The 17,648-nt window shown below is 57.0% G+C and overlaps 3 protein-coding genes across 4 annotated transcripts in view; 1 reads left to right on the plus strand and 2 right to left on the minus strand.

Annotated features, from left to right (window-relative positions):
* Nucleotides 1-917, plus strand: part of DNAJC11 (DnaJ heat shock protein family (Hsp40) member C11) — a 48,223-nt gene extending 47,306 nt beyond the window's left edge. Inside the window, exons 15-16 of the mRNA XM_053660447.1 lie at nucleotides 18-147; nucleotides 361-917. Coding sequence (XP_053516422.1) covers nucleotides 18-147; nucleotides 361-386 — 156 coding nt within the window. The 3' untranslated portion in view covers nucleotides 387-917. The remainder of the gene's footprint in view (nucleotides 1-17; nucleotides 148-360) is intronic.
* A 944-nt stretch (nucleotides 918-1,861) lies between these two features.
* THAP3 (THAP domain containing 3) lies at nucleotides 1,862-8,859 on the minus strand. 2 transcript variants are annotated; one of them, XM_037154276.2, is made up of 5 exons: nucleotides 8,731-8,859; nucleotides 5,389-5,581; nucleotides 3,077-3,139; nucleotides 2,892-2,996; nucleotides 1,862-2,628 (listed from the first exon to the last, which is right to left on the minus strand). In XM_037154276.2, exons 1-5 carry the CDS (start codon nucleotides 8,802-8,804, stop codon nucleotides 2,368-2,370), a joined length of 696 nt encoding a protein of 231 aa, XP_037010171.2. In that variant the 5' UTR covers nucleotides 8,805-8,859; the 3' UTR covers nucleotides 1,862-2,367. The 2 variants fall into 2 exon arrangements, with proteins under 2 accessions (XP_037010171.2, XP_053516423.1); XM_053660448.1 differs by lacking the exon at nucleotides 2,892-2,996.
* A 766-nt stretch (nucleotides 8,860-9,625) lies between these two features.
* PHF13 (PHD finger protein 13) lies at nucleotides 9,626-17,434 on the minus strand. Its single transcript, XM_037154263.2, has 4 exons — nucleotides 17,150-17,434; nucleotides 14,748-14,849; nucleotides 12,608-13,142; nucleotides 9,626-12,141 (listed from the first exon to the last, which is right to left on the minus strand). The coding sequence occupies exons 1-4, from the start codon at nucleotides 17,186-17,188 to the stop codon at nucleotides 11,915-11,917; spliced, it is 903 nt and encodes a 300-aa protein (XP_037010158.2). The 5' UTR covers nucleotides 17,189-17,434; the 3' UTR covers nucleotides 9,626-11,914.
* Between the last annotated feature and the right edge of the window lie 214 nt (nucleotides 17,435-17,648).

The following is a 17,648-nucleotide window of genomic DNA, read 5'->3' on the forward strand; positions in this document are numbered from 1 at the left end:
GAATCCGTCTGTTGCAGGCTGGGCTGCCCGGGTTCTACGACCCCTGCGTGGGTGAAGAGAAGAACCTGAAGGTGCTTTACCAGTTCCGGGGAGTCCTGCATCAGGTGATGGCGCAGGACAGCGAGGCGCTCAGGATACCAAAGCAGTGTGAGTAGCTGCCCTCTGCAGCCGCCCGCCCTGGAGCAGTCATGCTGGGGACTCGCTCGGGACCCTGGTGCGCTGCCCTGGGGGGGTGCAGCTCTGGTGGCCTGGTAGGAAGCCACCCCAGCTGCTCCTTAGCGCCCCAGAGGCACTCGCTGGCCAGGCAGCCTCTGGTCCCCTGAGGGCTGAACCCCACTGAGTTCGCCTTTCCTTTCACAGCCCACAGGATTGATGCAGATGGATAAGCTCCTTGAGAAACCAGATTAAAAGAGGCTGCAAACAATCTTTTCCTGGGAGTCTACAAATTTGAAGCAGACATAAGATACGTTTATTTTATATTATTCCTATAGAAGGTGTCACAAATCAATTATGTGAAGGGACAGAGACGGCCGCTCCCCTGGGTGCTGTAGGTCACAGCGCAGCAGCCCCACCGGGACCAGACCCCGGCACAGCTGGGTCTTTGTCCCCAAGGATCCTGTCCCTGAGGCAGGGGCCCCGGTCCCCAGATGCCTCGGGGTCCCTCCCCAGGGTCCTCAGCATGTGCTGGCCACAGCCACCCTGCAGTTCCTGGTCTGTCCTGGGGTCCTTGTGGAACGCGCCGCCCGCACACGCAGGACTGGGAACTGCTTCCCCAGAGCCCTGCGCCACTCGAGGAAAGGAGGGGGAGCGGAGGTCTCCGGCCAAGTGAGCATGTGTGGCAGCTTCCCGAAAACCGCCTTTCCCTGATGAAATATGGAGAGGAGTGTGGGTTTATAAATCTGCTTTTTATCTGATAAGTGATTTTGGAAATTAGTCCTTTTTTCCCCTCCCAGAACTTCTCAAATCATTCCACTGGCACCTGGCTTGGGACAGAGAATTGTAACTGGTTCCCAGGACCGTCCCTGTCATAGGTCACTTCCTTCCAGGACTCCTGTCCTTGTGGGAAGAGGCAGGTGTCCTTCCTTCTCACCATGTCCCTCACGGCTGGGCCTGGCCGGCCTGTGGCGACACCACAGTGCAGAGTTGGAAGGAAGGGTCAGAGGAGAAGGGGAAGCACGGACCCCCCTCAGGCCATGCGGTGGGCCCAGTGCCATGCTCACTTGTGGCCAGCAGGTGGCACTGCAGCTCCCCCGACCTGGCCTGGCCCAGCCCAGCTCTCCCCACCGTGGATGTGGGGTATTTTGGGAGGCGGATACTCCCTACCCCCCTGGGCTGTCAGCGGGGATGAGCAGAGACCCGGCAGACAGTGGTTCCAACAGCCCCTGGCGGGCTTCATCCTCATGCTGGTGCCAGCGGAATCACTCAGGTGGCCCAGTCCTGTAGTATTTATTTCTTCTTGCAATGTAGTGGTGTGAGTTCTCTGAGCTCGGACACAGCCCTGTGCCCTCTGTGGCTGGTGGCTCTAACAGGCCCGGTTCCCTCTTGGGCCTGAAACGGACTGTACAGGGGGCCCTGTCACCACAATAAACCTTTCCTGAAAGCAGGGGACAGTGTCTCGGTGCGTCTGTGCCGTGTCAGGAGTAAGCAAAGTGAAGCAGATGCCCCCCCACCTCAGGCCTTGCCCCGCCCCTGCCCCCTTTGAACTACGTGTAGCTGCAAAGTAGCTGGAGGCTGTGGAAGAGTCCAGAGTGAGTCATCTCGGAGGCTAAGCTGTTTCTCATTTTAACTAAAGGCACCTTTTCTTTGTGGCCACGCCCTCAAATTAATGCTTGATTTTTAAAGAAAGGAGGGAAGCCTGCAGTGTAGGAAGACGCTTTATTCCCTAGTTCCATCAGACGAAGCCAGGAAGAGGCCATCCTAGAACACAGGCCAGTCTCAGCCAGAGAGCCAGCTGTCCAGGCCGTGGAGGGGCCACTGCTGCTGCCCGAGAGTTGGCTGTCTCCCCCTCTGCTGTGGGTGGGACCAACCCACCCACCCAGACTCTCCTGGGACCCAGCTGCCCCACTGGGGGACTGTGTGCCACCCTAGCCCAGCAACTGCAGTTCCGAGGACACTGGCTGATGGAGAGAGGACAGCTAGGGCTGTCACCCCCTGGAGCACCAGGGGTTTCTCAGGCTCCCAGCTCCAGCCCCTCACGGCCTGATACCAGGCTTCACCTGAGGCCACACCGGGCTCACCGGGGTCCTGGCCTGGCGTGCCTCTGCCACTCAGTGCCACTCAGCAGCAGGACAGAAGGGTTCACAGCCAGAGCCCCCAAACTGCGGCTTCATCTCCGGGGCCTCAGATGAGAAAGCCCAGTGGCCTGGCTCAGCTCCGTGGCTCTTGCCACGGCCCAGCCTGGAGGCCCGAATGCCCAGCCTGGAGGCCTCGCAGGCGGCTGCACATCCTCCGCATCACCAGCCTCTGCGCCTTCAAGCGCTTCCGCAGTTTTTCGTTTTCCTTCAGCGCCACAAAGAGTTTCTTTTTTAAGGTGTTTAAGTCCAAAAGGGCGTAGCTGTGGTCAGATGGATGTGGGGGGGCGGCCCTCTGCGCAGGGGCCTCGGCCGCTTCTGGTCTTGGGGGCGATGCCTGCAGAAGGAGAGCAGAAGGTAAGCAGTGCCAGAGGCACAGCTCTTCCCTGGAAGGGCAGGAGGGAAGGCCCCAGGGTCCCATCTCGCAGCGCACCTGACCCACGTCTGCCCACACCGTGGCTCTTCCTGTTGCTGGGAAAGCCTGCCGTTGGGGCCACACCCTGTGGTGCTCACGGTTTGTGGACCCATCTTCCTTCGTTTGAGGCAAATGCCCCCTGCGAACACCAACCTGCTACACACCACCTTGGTGCCTGGGCTTACCTGTCCTACAGGGGCTCCGGTGCTGGGAGGCGGCTGCAGCGCTTCCATGGCAGAGTCGGTCTTCCTGCCTGGGCCATGATCCCTGGCCCCCTCCCCAGGGAGAACCTGGAAACAGGACGTGGATGCAGTGTGGACTGGCCGCAGCGCAGACTAGTCCCAGTGCGGACTGACCACAGCAGACTCACCTTCTCCTTCCCAGAGTCAGCGTTTCCACCCTCAGTGGCCGGGTCTGTGTCCTCCGTCACCAGCTGCAAGAGACACGGAGCTGCTGTGGATGGGCAGCGCAAGGTTTGGCCCAGTTGGGGTGTGAGAGACCTGCACCCCAGAACCTCACACTTGTCCCCATTCTCAGCCCAGGTTTATCCAGTTAAACTGGGCCTTGAAACCGGACCCAGCTCCACCTCCACCCACTGTTATCTTCCTAACAAAGATGGTCCCAAATCTTGGGCCAAAGGCCCCAATTTGTAATGTCACCCCAGGGCCTGGCATTGTCCTAGACACAAATGTTGCTCACAGCTGCAGCCATATGGTAGAAAACACCCGACTCAGGGCCTGCTGCCCCCAAGCACTAAGGTGAAGACCAGAAACCACTGCCACAAACGCATCAAAGTGATCAAACGACTGTGTTAACAGACAAGCTGACGGGGGGTTTGGGGGGTGCCGACAGTGGGCACGAAGTTTCAATTAAGCAAAACGGTGACCCTCGAGAGCCCCGTTGCCTATTGTGCCTACAGTTCACAGCACTGTACTGTGCATTCAAACGTTCGAGGGTAGCTGGCTGGAGCGGCTCAGTGGATGGAGTGCCAGCCTGTGATCCAAAAGGTCACTGCTTGATTCCCAGTCAGGGCACATGCCTGGGTTGTGGGCCAAGCCCCCAATAGGGGGTGTGTGAGGCAACCAATCGATGTTTCTCGCCCTCTCTTCCCCTCTAAAAATCTATAAAAGCTTTTCTTTTTTTTAATTTTGAGGATAGGTCTCATATTAGCGTTCCTCCCACGATGAAATTTTACATACGTATAAATAAAAATAAACAGCCTTCCAAAGTACAGCAAACAACCAAACAAGCCCAGAATGCACCAGGCAGCCTTCGGGTGTGGGGACCAAGGCAGTGAAAGGAGCCGGGGCCTTGTGGCCGCTGGCGGGAAGGAGACCGAGAACAGGGAACCCACAGTACGGCAGGCGGGGCAGGTGCTAGAAAGCTCAGCGGGCAGGAGAGGGAGGAACGGGCCGCCTGCAGAATCGTGAACGTGAACGTGAACGTAGACCTGGAAAAGGGGGCAGCTGCCTGCGTACGGATCTCTGGGAGAAATCACTAGGCAAGGGAGAGGTGGCGGGCAGAGGCCGCACAGGTTTCTTCGCAGCTGCTGCCTGTCCTTCCCACGGCCTGGGGCTCCTGGTCCCACCATCTCCCTCTTCTTCCCAATGAAATCAAACTCGCAGCAGGTGTCCACCGGCCTTCTGTTCGTTCCATCACTTCTTCGCCTTCCAGGTTCAAGCAGGTGCCCCGCCCCCCGTGGGGCCCACACTCTGGGACTCTGTACACCTCTAAGATTTATGAAATTCAATATGATCCCCCTCATGGCTGCAGCAACCTGCGGTCCATGAGCTCCCTTCTGAGCCAACCCTGCACACCCCACCCCACCCCACTAAGACACGTCTACTCCATGCCCACTCCACTGGGACATCAGGTTCAATGTGCACAGGGCCAAACGCCTGGGACTCAGGTAGCCCTGGTTCCCTCCCTGGCTTCTCCCCTCGGCACACAGGCTCTGTAAAGCCCTTCCATGCAGCCCTCTCATCACTGACTCACCTGCAGCTCAGGCTGCTACAACTACACTCACCTGTGCCAGGACAGCGGCCCTTGAACAGCTTCCAGCCAGATAGAGCCTTCTGAAGCCCCACCCCAACACTGAGCTCACCCGAAAACCAATAGCAGTACCCAAAGCCCTCCCCACTGCAGGCCTGTCCGTTCTGTCCACACCCTCCCTCCAGCGCTGCACCGGCACCATCCTGGGTTGGACAGCGCTCTCAGCCAGCACATGTGGCACACAGTGGGACCTGAGCAGGGACGTGCTGAATGGCAGTGGCACAGCCTCTGGCTTCTCGATCAGAGGTGTCCGAGCCCCAGCTGACTCCCTGGAGGAGGACGAGGTCTGAGGCTCAGGAGCTGCCTTCAGCTGGGAAGCCTTCGCTGCACAGCCTCGAGCCCACCTGAGACCCGGCAAAAGTGAGCCTCGGGAAGGACCAGGCTCTTGCCACACTCTCCAACTGCTGCTTCAGCAGCACCCAGTTGTGAAGCATGACTCATTCTAAATTGGCTTTACACTGGGGATCCCCTAAACCGAAGGTCGTGGCCATCGGGGCTGGCCGGGCTCCCACCAGAGGCTGGACAGCGCTGCCCTCACTGCAGCCTCCGTCCCTACCAGCACCACCCCCGCCCGCCGCTGCTGGGTGGATCCAAGTGAGCAGGCTCTGCAGAGAACAGAAGTGTGTTCACCTGCGCGGCGTCCTGGAAGGCGAACACCGTGGGCACCGCGTTGTGCTTCAGGTTCTTGCGGTTTCCAAAGGCACTGAAGCACTCGGGGCGGAAGTGCTCTGAGCAGATGACCGTGTGCTGCTTGGGCTCGAAGTTGCCCCGACCGATGTTCAGCACCCATTCCTTCAGGAGCTCGGGCCGGCTGAACGGGAACCTGAGGGACAAGGCCAGAGCGTGCAGAGCGAGTGAGGCTGAATTCAGCACTGCGGAGCTTCCCGGCATTTTCACACCATCACACGGTATTCTGGACAACGTGGATAATCCAGGAACCTCCCTCTGTTAAACCGCATCCAACTTCTGGAAGGTAAGGCGTCCTTAGCGGGAAAAGAGACCATGAGCGTAGCCTAAGAGCTGTTTCCGAAGCTACACGTACCAAGTAAGCCTTCACTCGTCCCCTCCGGAGCCCACCAAGTACAGGGCCTGTTCAGGGTCCTGGGGAGGTGGGGGGGAGTAAGACAGCCCCACCCCATCAAGCCCACATTCTAGACAGGGCAGACGGACAGCAAGCCAGACAGAGGAGGACTGTGTAGGAATAAAGAGTAGGATGAGGTCAGGAAAGGCCACCTGTGAGATGTCCTTGAGTGGGAGCGTGACCCTGCGGGTATCAGAAGGAAGAGCAGGGGCTGGGCTGGGATGGGAGTAAAAGACAGAAAACTGTACTTGAACAATAATTAAATTTTTTAAAAATCAAGAATAAAAAAAAAAAGAAGAAGAAGAAAGAGCAGCCCTGGCCCGGCAGCTCAGTTGGTTAGAACGATGTCCCGATATGCCAAGGTTGCAGGCTGCCGGTTCAGTCCCCAGTCAGGGCACATACAGGAATCAACCAGCGAATGCATGGATGCATGAACAACAGATCAATGTTTCTCCCTCTCTCTTCCTCCCTCCACCCCTCCCTCCCCCCTTTCTCTCTCCCTAAAAAAATCAATAAATTTTTAAAAATCAAACAGCCACAGTTAGAAAACAAAGAGAGATTAGTGACAGGCATGTGCCTGGCACATCTGAGTAGTGGTCGAGGCAGGTTTTGGCTGAAACAGCAAGAGGAGTGGGGACTGAAGGATGTGGGTCTCGGGCAGATGGGGGGCTCCCTGGAGGCTCTGGACAGGGTTAAGGGGATGGGCTGCTGCGGGAAGGTACAAGGTGGCTGGAGTGTCAGCAGGAGGAGGGATTGAATGAGCCGATCCGGGCTGTATTTCAAAAGCCACGCGACAAGGGTTGCCTGTGGGCTATGAAATAGAGAAGTGTCACATATGAAAATGGAAGGAGGCAGTAGGAGGGGCAGCCCTGGGACCTGGGAACTTCGGTTTTACATGTTAGATGTTAAATATGAGGTGCCTTTCACACATCCACATGCTGAACTGGGTGGCAGCTGGACACATGTCTGGAGAGAGCCATGTTGGGGGGCCGCGCCACATCGAGGTGACAAAAGTCCTGGGTGCAGTCGGTGCCCTGTGGAGCGGTGTAGGCAGGGATGGTGCCTGCCACGGCCCCCACACCCCCACCCCAAAGTGCTCCAGCGTCTAGTGTTGAATCAAGGATCCAGCAAATGAGGCTGAGAAGGGACACTGTGAAAAAGGAAAAGGCTGAGAGGTGTCCTAGAAGTGAGTGTCTCAAAGGGTCAAGTCAGTTGTGTCAAATGCCACAGAGATCACCTGATTCTGCAATGAGACCCTGCATTTGCCATCATATGGGTCACTGGGGATGTGACAGAGCTCGTTTGTGGAGATGGTGGGGGCAAGAGTCTGATGGCAATGAGCTTGAGAGCGAATTCAAGGCAACTCCGCCCTCAGGTGTGCACCTGCCTGAAACATACAAACGGATCCCGGCCAACATGCTAGCAAAAATGTCAAGCCATGTGTTTGCTATGGCCAAAACACAGGGGCACCCAAATGCCTGTCGAATCTACAACAAATTAATTCTGGTTGGTGTGGTCAACAGAATACTACACAGCAATTAAAAGGAATAAACTGCCACTGAGTGAAACAAAAATGACTCACAATTGTGAACAAAAACAAGGGGGTTCAATGGAAAGCAGCCTCCCAGGGTGACCTGATCATAAATTCCTAACTAGGCAGGTCAGGCTGGGTAGTCACACCCCAGGCCTGTAAGTTCTTGAGTAAAAGGTTTGTCTTTGCCTTGTTTACTGTCTCTCTGCATCTATGTTAACTCTCCCACCCTCACATAAGCCTTGCATTCCCGCCTTAGTTTCCATGCATAAAAGAAATCTGAAGCCTATAAAATTCTCTACAGGTTGGACATTTCTATTGATGACATAAACATAGTGGTGAGGAAAAAAAACAGGAGGAAAGGGCACCATGTGAGTCCATTCCAAAAATTCAACATGGGCCAGAGCAATCCCTGAGAAAAGGCAGGGTGGGTGTGGGTTACCCCGGGGGATGTGGGAAGATGAGAAACAAGAGGGGTGCTGTTGGGGGCCTCCTGGGGGCTGCTGATGGGCTGAATCCCCGCAGGCACCCAGGGTGTTCATTTACTTTAACTTGGTTGAGCTGTGTACTTGTGATTTGTGCACTTTCCTGTCTGTGTTATATTTCAAGGAAAGCATTTACTTTGAAATAGAAAATGGTAATAGAAATAAAGACAACGAGTGCAGAAGCCCTCTGGAGCCCAGCTGTAAAGGAACATAAACGGGCAGGTGAGGACGGGCTGGCTGGCAGGGACCTACCTGATAAAGGGCCAGGCCGTGCCCAGGGCTCCACTACCACCACTCCCCCACACCCACGGACTCCCGCCATATCAGCGTCCCACACACACACACAGGACGTTCTCACTCCTGCCCTCCAGCCTTCCTCCTTCCGCAGGCGGGGCCTGCTCAGAACTCTGCATGGGCAAGAAGCACCGCAAACCAAGGCGGCACCAGCTTCATAGTGAACACCTACGGTGTTCCAGGCTGCGGCTGTGAGCGGCATCAAGTGCCCAGGACATGGAGAGTATGACCGCCCAAATTACTGCAGGGGGTGCCAAGGGCTGCAGAGGTACCACCTGGATAGACCTGAGCTCGCATCAGGTCCGCCCTCGGCCTTCCAAGACAGGTTGGCGCGAGGCTGCGCGCCCAGCGTCGACCACATTCCCGTGCGCCCAGGCTGGCCGAGGCAGCGCGGGGTCCTGGGCCCTTGACTGCGCCAGTCCCGGGGCTGCAGGCCACCCTGCCTCCGAGGCAGCGGGGCACCGACCCTGGCGTCCCAGTCCACCCAGCACCCCAGGCCTCTGGCTCAGTGGGGTCCGCGGGCCCGGGCGAGACGGGCCCAGCAGCGAAGCCCCTGGACCCCCGGTGTCCCCGCCCCTCACCGGTGGAAGGTGAGCTGCTTCCTGCGGTTGCTGTACCGGTTGCAACACTGCCGGGCTGCGCATGACTTGGGCATCTCCAGACCCAAGGCCCGGCTGCCCCTAACAAAGATGGCGGCAGCGAGGTCTTTGGGCGCAGGGAGGCCAGTGGCAGGACTGGTCGGTGCGGGTGGGCGTGGCCTATTCGGCAGGGCGGGCCTATGGGAGGGAAGGGGCGGGGCTCCCGGGAGGTGCTAGAGTGTCTGGCTCTGCTCCTGGGCAACTCATTGCGCTGTACCCGCCACCCATGTCGCCCAGAGTTTGGAAGGACTGCAGGGTTTTGCCCCAATTGGCTGAAGCTCAGTGCCTTCGCCTTGCTTTGGGGTCCCCCAAACTTACACCCAGAAACAGCGTTGGACAACTGGAAACCAGAGAAAGGCCTAGTGCCCAACTTGGCCAGTATTTTCAAAATTTTAGGTGCTGAGACGCAGATTTTGGCAGCTGGAACTAGGCAGCCCTAGATTGGGGTGATGCAGACACAGATGGCAGAACAAACTCTGGCACTGCAAACCCCAGGGGTAAAGGGGCTGAATATGCACCCCCCCGGGAAACCCCAGACCTGCCTGCAGAACCTCAGAGGCTGCAGCTTCTACAAAGCAGGGTAACCCCTCAGTGGGGTTCAAGCTCAATTTGATGAAGAAATTGTGATAGTTGTTCCTGCCCATTCATACAATGGTTTGCTTCTGGAGAATTTACTAGAAAAATAGATTAAGGGCTGTGGGTGTTTCTCATCCTGCTAAACCAAACTCGGACTTGAACTTCCCAAGTATTCTCTTATAATCATGGTTTGGGGAGGTGTTGAGGGGAGAACACAACTGTCCTTGGGTACAGAACAAACACCTGAAGGTGGACATGAACCTCAAAGTAGCAATATCTTTATTTACAAAATATACAGTTTCACAGAAACAGCTTCGTTTTTACACATAAACTTTACACAGAACCACGTAAACGATGTTAAGTGTCTGGCCTGGCCAAAGCCAATGACAGGGGCTTACTTTTGGGGTGACATCTTTTCCCTCCCCTCACTCCATCAGCCACCAACCAGGAGCCCCTAGATGGGCCATGCCTAATTTGCATAAAGCTGATTGCAGCTGCCAGCTCAACCAAGGTAAAAGTGAGGTGTCCTGACTTCTTAGACACCACCCACAGGGACACAGCTGTCGGAACAAAAAGGAAAAGAAACAAACTGAGATGAGCGACAGAGCCTTCCAGGGGTCGCCAGGCACCAAACCTTCTGAGAGCACATCACAGAGCAACTGCCAGCGCCGGCCGCTTGCTGTAAAACCGCACACACTCTTAGACACACTTTTAAAACTCTGTGTTTAAAAAGGAAGAAAACCACTTTGGAACTTTGGCTATACTCTCATGGTGGGGACACTGGACAGACAATGTCCTGGGGCAGATCTTTGGCAAATTCCTCCCCCAAGTTCCGCACAGCAGCCCTGGTCAGAGCCAGAATCAGCTGTGCGGACCAGTTCGTTTCTGACCCAGCTTACTGCTTCTTTCTACAACACGGCTTCTCCCTTGGGGGGTCTCTACAGTAAACTGGGTTTCAAAAGCTACGTCTATTTTTGTGTTATTAAAAGCAACAGAATTAAACACAAAAAAGGCAGTTGGCTGGTCACGCGTGAATGAGACTAGGATGAAATACAGGCTCTGCTTAGCCAGTTACAGCTCCAACCCCAGGTGCTTCAGTGAGAGAAGGTAGAGGGAGCCCGCCTGCTGGCCCACACAGGGTGCCCCGTGGAGAAGCCCCCCACAGGGAGACTGGGCTCCCTCCTGCTGTAAACACACATGAGCAACTTGGGCATTCTTCCCTTTTCATGCTTTTACAAGAAACAATGTTCATGAAAACACACCCATCCATTAAAAAAAAATTTCTGAGAACACGTATTGGAACTGCTAAAACACCGTCAGGGACAAAGCTGAAGCCCTCCCCCTTGGAGCCCCAGAACCACCAGTGCCCCAGGGCTCACTGGGGCAGAGCCTGGCAAGGCTCCCGGACAGACTCCCAGGCCTCTCCAGAGCTAGGCCCTCGGGGTCTCCCCAGTCCAGAGGCGAGCAACTCTGCACAGTTCAATGGTATGTCATTGGAGGCCAGTGTTACCATCTCACTCACCAAAAAGGCTTCGGGTCCTAACCTTGGCCTGTGAAACCAGCAGGCCAACCTGTACTAGGGGACACTAAGAATCACCGGAGGAGAGGCCCGTCTCCCATTTTCCTTTACCCATTAAGCACAGGAACCATTCCCGAGCGTCTGCCTAACTTTTATGCTGCTACTGGAACAAGGTGAGGGAAGAGATGAGGAACGACCCCAAGTGCCCCCTTGCCTGGGCACCCAACAGGCTCCCATAGGCCAAGTGGAGAAAAAGGGCGCCCAGGCAAAAATCTGCCAATACTTTTGGCTACATCGTGCAAATAGACAGGATTTTTACATCGTGCAAAACAGGAAACTGAGTTACAAACATGGGCCACTTCAACCCCCCAAGCAACCCTCTTTCTACAGCAAAGCGGCCACACACTATCCTTTTTAATGAACAGAAGGAAACCTAAGGATCACTAGCTTGCCCACACCCCCAGCTCCTCTCAGAGGGAGACAGGAGTCCGGCAGGCAGCCCCTGGGGACAGAGGCAGCAACGAGGCAGTGGGGGGAGCGAGCCACTGAGGGAGGGGCAGCTTTGATGGTTGCTGTACAGACATTTACGGTCAAAGACTTACACTTGAGAAAAACTTTGCACGTATGGCTGTTTGTTAACAGGCCGAGGAAACATTTGTCCCCAACACAGCGGAAGCAGGAGTAACAGCACTTGTTCTAATTGGTGGGAGTTTGTTAACAATAGCAAGAATTCACAACTACCATGGACCTTCCTCTTCAGCTGAAGCAAACCCACTGCACTGGAGTGCTGAGCCCACCTCCAGTGCAGAGAACGCAGCTCTAGCAGCAGCTTTGGCCTGCAAGGACTTTATTCAGTTACCGGCTATGTACAGATTATACCTTGGACAGCCTGTCCTTTTGCTTAGGCACCTGAATGGCAGGGGTCTGCCTGCACCAGAGCTGAGAGTTCTGTGCTCAACTTAGAAAAGGGCCAGAAAGCCCACCATCCCTTCCGACTGATTCTTCACCCACAGTCTCCTCCCTCACCAGCAGTCAGTCCAGAAAAAGCTTCCGAGAGCCCATTCGGGAACGGTTGGAACGGCGGATGTCGAACTTGGAGTCCCGGCACTTTTGGCAGACAAACACTTCCGGAACATTGGATTTCCGGATTTTGGCACAGGACAGGTGAATCCAAGTATGGCACTCATTACACTCTATCATCGGGCGTCCGGCAAATGGCTTCATGCAGAAGCAGGTGACGAGGTCCCACGAGTCATCGTCTGAAGGGAAAGAAACACATAAGGGGAAGGACAAACACCTCGAGACCCCCCTGCACTGGGGACTCCTCACCATCAGCAAAGTGGAGCTCCAGTGGAGCAAAGCAGCTGATTCTCAGTAACTGAAGGTGTTTTGAACGTTCACTTAAGGGAGCAGTAGCTCTGCTTCCCCCCCTCAAACCTCACATAGTAAGTGCACAGGACATCAAAATCTGTGGTCCCACGGCTCACCATGGTATGCGTCCTTAGGGGCTACACTGTTCTTACATTTCAAGGCCTGTCTTGGAAGCTCAGCCACCTCCAGCTGCAATTCCCCCACTCCCCAACATGTCGGCATCCACCTTCTTGCACCTTTCTCCTTGGAGGCGGTGGACACACTCTGAGGAAGGGACAGCTCCCAGACTCCTGCTTACAATCCCTCCCTTCTGCCCACCAGCCAGCAGTGTGGCCGTCCTTCTGGCCCCCTCACCTGAATCCACCATTATGTCCTCGTCATTGCCGGTGCTGTCCTCGTCACGGAACACCACCTGCTTTCCCTGCCGGACGATAGTCCGCTTGCCTTCAGTCTTTATTTCTTTGACCTGATCGGGTGACACGGCGGCACAGGACCCGCTCGAAGGAGTATCGGAGTCCCAGCCTGAGCAGGAATCGCCAGGGGCCTGGGGGATAGCCTGCAAGGCGGGACTTGTGGGGGTCTCCACATACGGATCGGGGGCTTCCAGCTTCAGCAGACTGCCCATGTACCCCTCCTTCACGGGCACGTCGCTGTCTCTTCGCTTCCTCTTCTTCTTTTTCTTCAGCTTGTCGGTCTTCTTTCTGTCCAGCAGGAAGTTACTGGGCTTGGCTCGCTGAAGGAGGGTGGGCTGCAGGTGGCCGAAGCAGCGATCGGAGACTGGCAAGGGCACCGTGGACGAGATGTCAGTGAAGCCGGCCTCCCAGCCATCGCTGTCAATGGTGCCTGCCGTGCTGTTGGCAGGGCTCGGGCTGCTCCGCAAAGGGAGTTCCTGAAAGGGCAGAGACACAGGTGGCGGGTGCCCATGAATTCGCCCAGTCCCCAGCAACAAGAGCTGGCCCCAAGCAGAACTTCCCTGGCCGCGCCAGGCCTGCAGACATGCGCTCTCAGAACCTAAGCCTCCCACCCACCTCTCGTCAGCATCACTCTTTAGGAATAGCGGCATTTAGGACAGTGCGACCTTCCAGATAGAAGGTGAACCCCTGAGAGCTGACCTCCTGCCCTGACTGAACCCCCTGGAACCTGGCTGACGCTCAGTCAATCTCCATGAAAGGAGTGAAGACACACTCTCCAACCCTGTAACATCTCCCTCCGTTTGTCCTCTCACAAGATAGGTTTTTTAACTTAAATTAGTTTTGAGAATTTCCCCATACTTTTTTAAAAACTAGAACTACCCCAAAATATTGCAAAAATCAAAGCAGGCAATTGTTGCCCTAAAGCAGTGAATATGCCACAGTCCGGCCCCTCCAGACCCCAAGTGCTTTACTTCCAGCGACAACGGTCTGCATGGCACGTGGCACGGAGCAGGCACGGCCCACCCAGAGGCTGGCTGGCACGTGGCCCCCGCAGGTATCGGGCCCTTTCTTTTTAGCCTCAAGTCAGAGCGAATGAGGCCTCTGAGGCTTGAGGACCGAGGTGGTGCTGGTCCACAGTTCTGCCTATGTCTTGGCTGAATGAATGAAGGGGGGGGGGGGGACAAACCTCCGGAACTAAGAGATTTTGGCCACGGTCCCTGCAGATTCTGTAACGTCGTATGCACAGCAACCAGGAGGCTGCTCACCAGACAGGTAGCCATCTGGTTGAACCCCGGCTCCACCACTCATTAGCCTGTGACCCAGGGCAAGGACCTCCCTATCTGTGCCCAGGTCCTCAGTTTTAAAATGGGAACAAACAGCCCCAGTTGTGGCTCAATGGATTGAGTGCTGGCCTGCAAACCAGAAGGTCACAGGTTCAATTCCCAGTCAGGGCATGTGCCTCGAGGCACGTGAGAGGAAACCACACATGGATGTTTCTCTCCCTCTTTCTTCCTCCCTTCCCCTTTCTCTAAAAAATAAACGAACAGTCTTTAAATGGGGACAAACAGTATCACCTACCTAATCCCATTATAAATGCCAAAAACAGTGGCTGGCTGTAGACAGCACTCAGTAATCACCCGCTACAGAGCGCAGGCGGAACAGGGACCATGGGCACTAACGCTGCGGGAACACTGCATGGTGCCAGGGGGCACTTGGCAACAGTGGGAGCCACACTTTACAAGGTGTGCGACTGTCTGACCACCATGCTGCAACTAATAAAAAATCACACTGAATGTAAACTGTAACTGGAAAATAAAAATGTTTGAAGAGCAGGCAGATAACAAATAATAATTTTGAAGCAAACTTTGAAAGCTTACTATTCATTTCTAAACAAGCTTTAATTTTATTTCCCACCAGAATCTGAGGAACCATTTCCCAGGCTGGTCTAAGTGCCCAAGAAAGATTTCTGCCCAACTACGGTCTGAAGTCCTCCCGAGCAACCCCTTCCCCACGGCCTCCTTGCCGGACGCCGGGTCTCCCCACCAGCAAGGAAGGGCCTGCGAGTGCTGAAGACTGATTACCTCCTTCGGGTAAGGGATGTAGCCCGCGTAGGCCAAGACAAAGGTGCAGAATTTGTTGAAGTCCTCCACGGTCCTGCGCCTCTTGTAGCCGGGGGAGTACTCCTGTCAGCAGACCAGAAAGGGGCGTGTTTGAAAGCAGACACTTGCAGGTGGAACCGCAGAGACAAACGAGGCAAGCTTGAGCTTGTGTTACTGCCAGCCACTCAAAAACACGCCGCGAGATTTACAAACACTCCAACAAGGGAGGTTCGGGTCAAGAAACAGCACCATGTTCAGAAGGCTGCCAGTGGGGGTGTCAAGACGTTATGCCAAGAATACTGGGAAGCTGGTTAGGACATAAAAGCTTGTGCAGAAGCCTATTTCTTAGCACACACAGGCTTTTTCTGGCATTATCTATTTGCTGCTACAGGCCCATCAGCTCTAATAACTACTTTTTTCGCTACAGATTTTCCATTTTGAAAACAGTGCTGCTGCAGCTGTAACTGAAGCATTTAGTGATTTCAAAAGTCAACCACTTCTTATCCTCTCCAGCTCTTCAAGCCTGACCCCTCACCAGCCAGGCTGCCAGCAGAAGGCGCCCTGGGCCCCACCACAGGGGCTCGGAGAAGGTGCTTCCTTCTGGTCCCTCTGCTCCAACACCCAGGGGCCGAGCGCAGCGCCCAAATGTTTCTCGACTGAGAGAATAAACCAGAAACTTCCCTGATAGTCTTATGTGCACGTTGAAGATAAAATACTAGCAGTTTTGGCTTCTGAGTTGCATCCCCATTCAACCTAGAAATACCTTCAACACAAATGGACTTTCTCCTGAAAAGAGCAACTCAAAGAGAAAAAGCCTTTATTTCCTACTGAGCAAAACAACTGCACTTTATTCTGGTTTATTTGACTAGCATATCTACTGAGACTTTCTTTAAGCATTTCATCACCCACCCCAACCCCATCCTTAGCTGCTGAGCTGGCATTTACAGAGCCTAGGGGCCCGGTGCCTCGTTAAGGTGAAGGGGGGGTGGGGTGGGGATTGGGAGTGGACTCCTGAGCATACCCCATCCCAGGGCAGGGCCGAGAAAGCGGCGCTGCACGACTGTGATGCCTGCAGGCTTCTTTCCAAGAGCGCCACTCCGTATTTTTTCAACTTGGTTCCTTCAAACCACCTTCTCCCCCCACCCCTCGACCACCGGACCCGGAGAGGCGTGCAAATTATCGGAGCACAGGCTCAGCTCGGGACCCGGTGCAGGAAGCCAGGAGATCCTGCCTCTCCCCCACCCCAGGAACCACTGACCGCCCTCCCTCCAGCTGCGGTGGGAGGGCCGCAGCCCTTGGCCCTCAAACTCTGGGGAAGAACAACTATTTCGGCGGGGAAGTGGGTCAGGGGCCGGGACGCCGTGCGGCAGGCGGCAGCGCCCTCCGGCGCGGGGCGGGGGACGTGCACCGCCCCCACCCTGTCCGCCCCGCCCGCCAGCCCGCCCCGCCGACTTTAGGAAAAGCAGATGGCGGTGCGGCCCCCTCCCACCCTCCCGCGGAAGCCGCCCCCCGCCGACATTCGGCCCCGGAAGGTGCGGGGCCCTTCCCGCGGGGGAGGGGGCGCGAGAAGCCGGCAAGATAGGGGTCCGGGGCTGGTAGAGCCAGGGAACCCCGGAGACGTCAGCTTGGCGGGAGATACCCAACACAGCCTCCCGCAGCCCGACCCGCATCCCAAACCCCGGGCCTCGAGCGGGGAGAGGGGACCGCGCCAGGGGCGCCAACCGGGAGAACCGAGAGCCGATCCCCGGAAGGAGGAATGGGAGGCGGGGCGAGCAAATCCCGCGGGCGGGGGGCGGGGGCCCCAGAGGGGGATGAGAGCGCTCGAAAAGGGGGGGGACTCGGCTGGGGCCCCGGCTCTGGTGAGAACCCCGAAAGACAAGGCTCCCCCGAGCCGGAGGGGCGGGGGCCGCGCGGGAGTCAGGGGGCGGGGCGCGGGCCACAGGGCCTGGGGATTAGGGAAGCCGGCGGGGGCGCGCCGAGCAGAGTCTACGTCCGAAGGGGGCCGCGAACCCCTCCTGGAGGGGGGCGGGGGGATTCCTCCGAGCAGCGAGAGCGCGGGGCGGCGGCCCACAGTCCGAGTCCCCGGGGGCGGGGAAGGGGTGAGTGAGGCAGGCGGGGCGGAGACGGGAGCAAGGACAGGTCCCGAGGCTACCAAGGCCCGGGAAGGGTCGGCGCTGACGCCCCTGGAAGAGACGCCGAAGCAGGGGCCGGCAGGGAGAACCGGGCGCGGGCCCCAGTGGGGGGCGGGGTTGGGCACGGAGGGGGGGCGACGACGAAAAGCTGGGGGAGGGGAAGGTGGAGCTCGATAGCGGGGGTCCGGCTCCCGGGAACGAAGGAGAAGGATGGGGGTGGTTGGGGGCGAACCGAGAGCAGGTCTCACTCACCTCAGGGTGGAAGGCGGCGGCGCAGGAGTCGGAGTCCATGTTCAGGGTGGGGGGCGGCGGCTGTGGGAGTGCCGGGGCCGGAATGCCGCCACCGAACCGTGGAGTCTCTCGGGGCTGGAGGCTCCGGCGGCCTCCTAGGACCTGGGCGGACCGGGGAGGGGTCGCCCCGGCTAGAGGTGATGGGGGGCTCGGCGCGACGCGTCGCGTCCAGAACTCTCTGCTCCCGGGCCAGCGACTCCACGGTCGAGCAGAGTTAGCGATGCAGCTCCCGCGGCGGGAGAGGCGGGAGAGTCACTGCGGGGGCGGGGGGGGGGCGGTGGCGGCGGCAGCGGCGGCGAGCGGGAACCCGACCGGCTCCCCGACCTGACGCCCAGTTCGGCTCGTGTCTCAGGAGGGAGGGCGGGAGATCCGTGAGGCCTGTCGGGAAATGTAGTCTGAGGGGAACGGAAAGCCGATAGGGAGGGGGCGTGGCGCGGTAGCGGGCCCTGGGCATTGTGGG

Source organism: Artibeus jamaicensis, unplaced genomic scaffold (assembly GCF_021234435.1).
Source record: "Artibeus jamaicensis isolate MK-2021 breed Jamaican fruit bat unplaced genomic scaffold, CSHL_Jam_final scaffold_847, whole genome shotgun sequence".
Classification (NCBI taxonomy): domain Eukaryota; kingdom Metazoa; phylum Chordata; class Mammalia; order Chiroptera; family Phyllostomidae; genus Artibeus; species Artibeus jamaicensis.

What these genes read in the sequence shown, in the direction of transcription:
- THAP3 (XM_037154276.2), bottom strand. Translation starts at nt 8,804, where the DNA reads ATGCCCAAGTCATGCGCAGCCCGGCAGTGTTGCAACCGGTACAGCAAC. An exon ending in CCTTCCAGGACGCCGCGCAG is followed by an intron (nt 3,140 to 5,388) that starts GTGAACACACTT and finishes TGTCTCTTGCAG; the next exon opens with CTGGTGACGGAGGACACAGA. An exon ending in CCGGAGCCCCTGTAGGACAG is followed by an intron (nt 2,629 to 2,891) that starts GTAAGCCCAGGC and finishes CTCCTTCTGCAG; the next exon opens with GCATCGCCCCCAAGACCAGA.
- PHF13 (XM_037154263.2), bottom strand. Translation starts at nt 17,188, where the DNA reads ATGGACTCCGACTCCTGCGCCGCCGCCTTCCACCCTGAG. An exon ending in CCGCCGCCTTCCACCCTGAG is followed by an intron (nt 14,850 to 17,149) that starts GTGAGTGAGACC and finishes GTCTGCTGACAG; the next exon opens with GAGTACTCCCCCGGCTACAA. An exon ending in ACATCCCTTACCCGAAGGAG is followed by an intron (nt 13,143 to 14,747) that starts GTAATCAGTCTT and finishes CTGCCCTTTCAG; the next exon opens with GAACTCCCTTTGCGGAGCAG.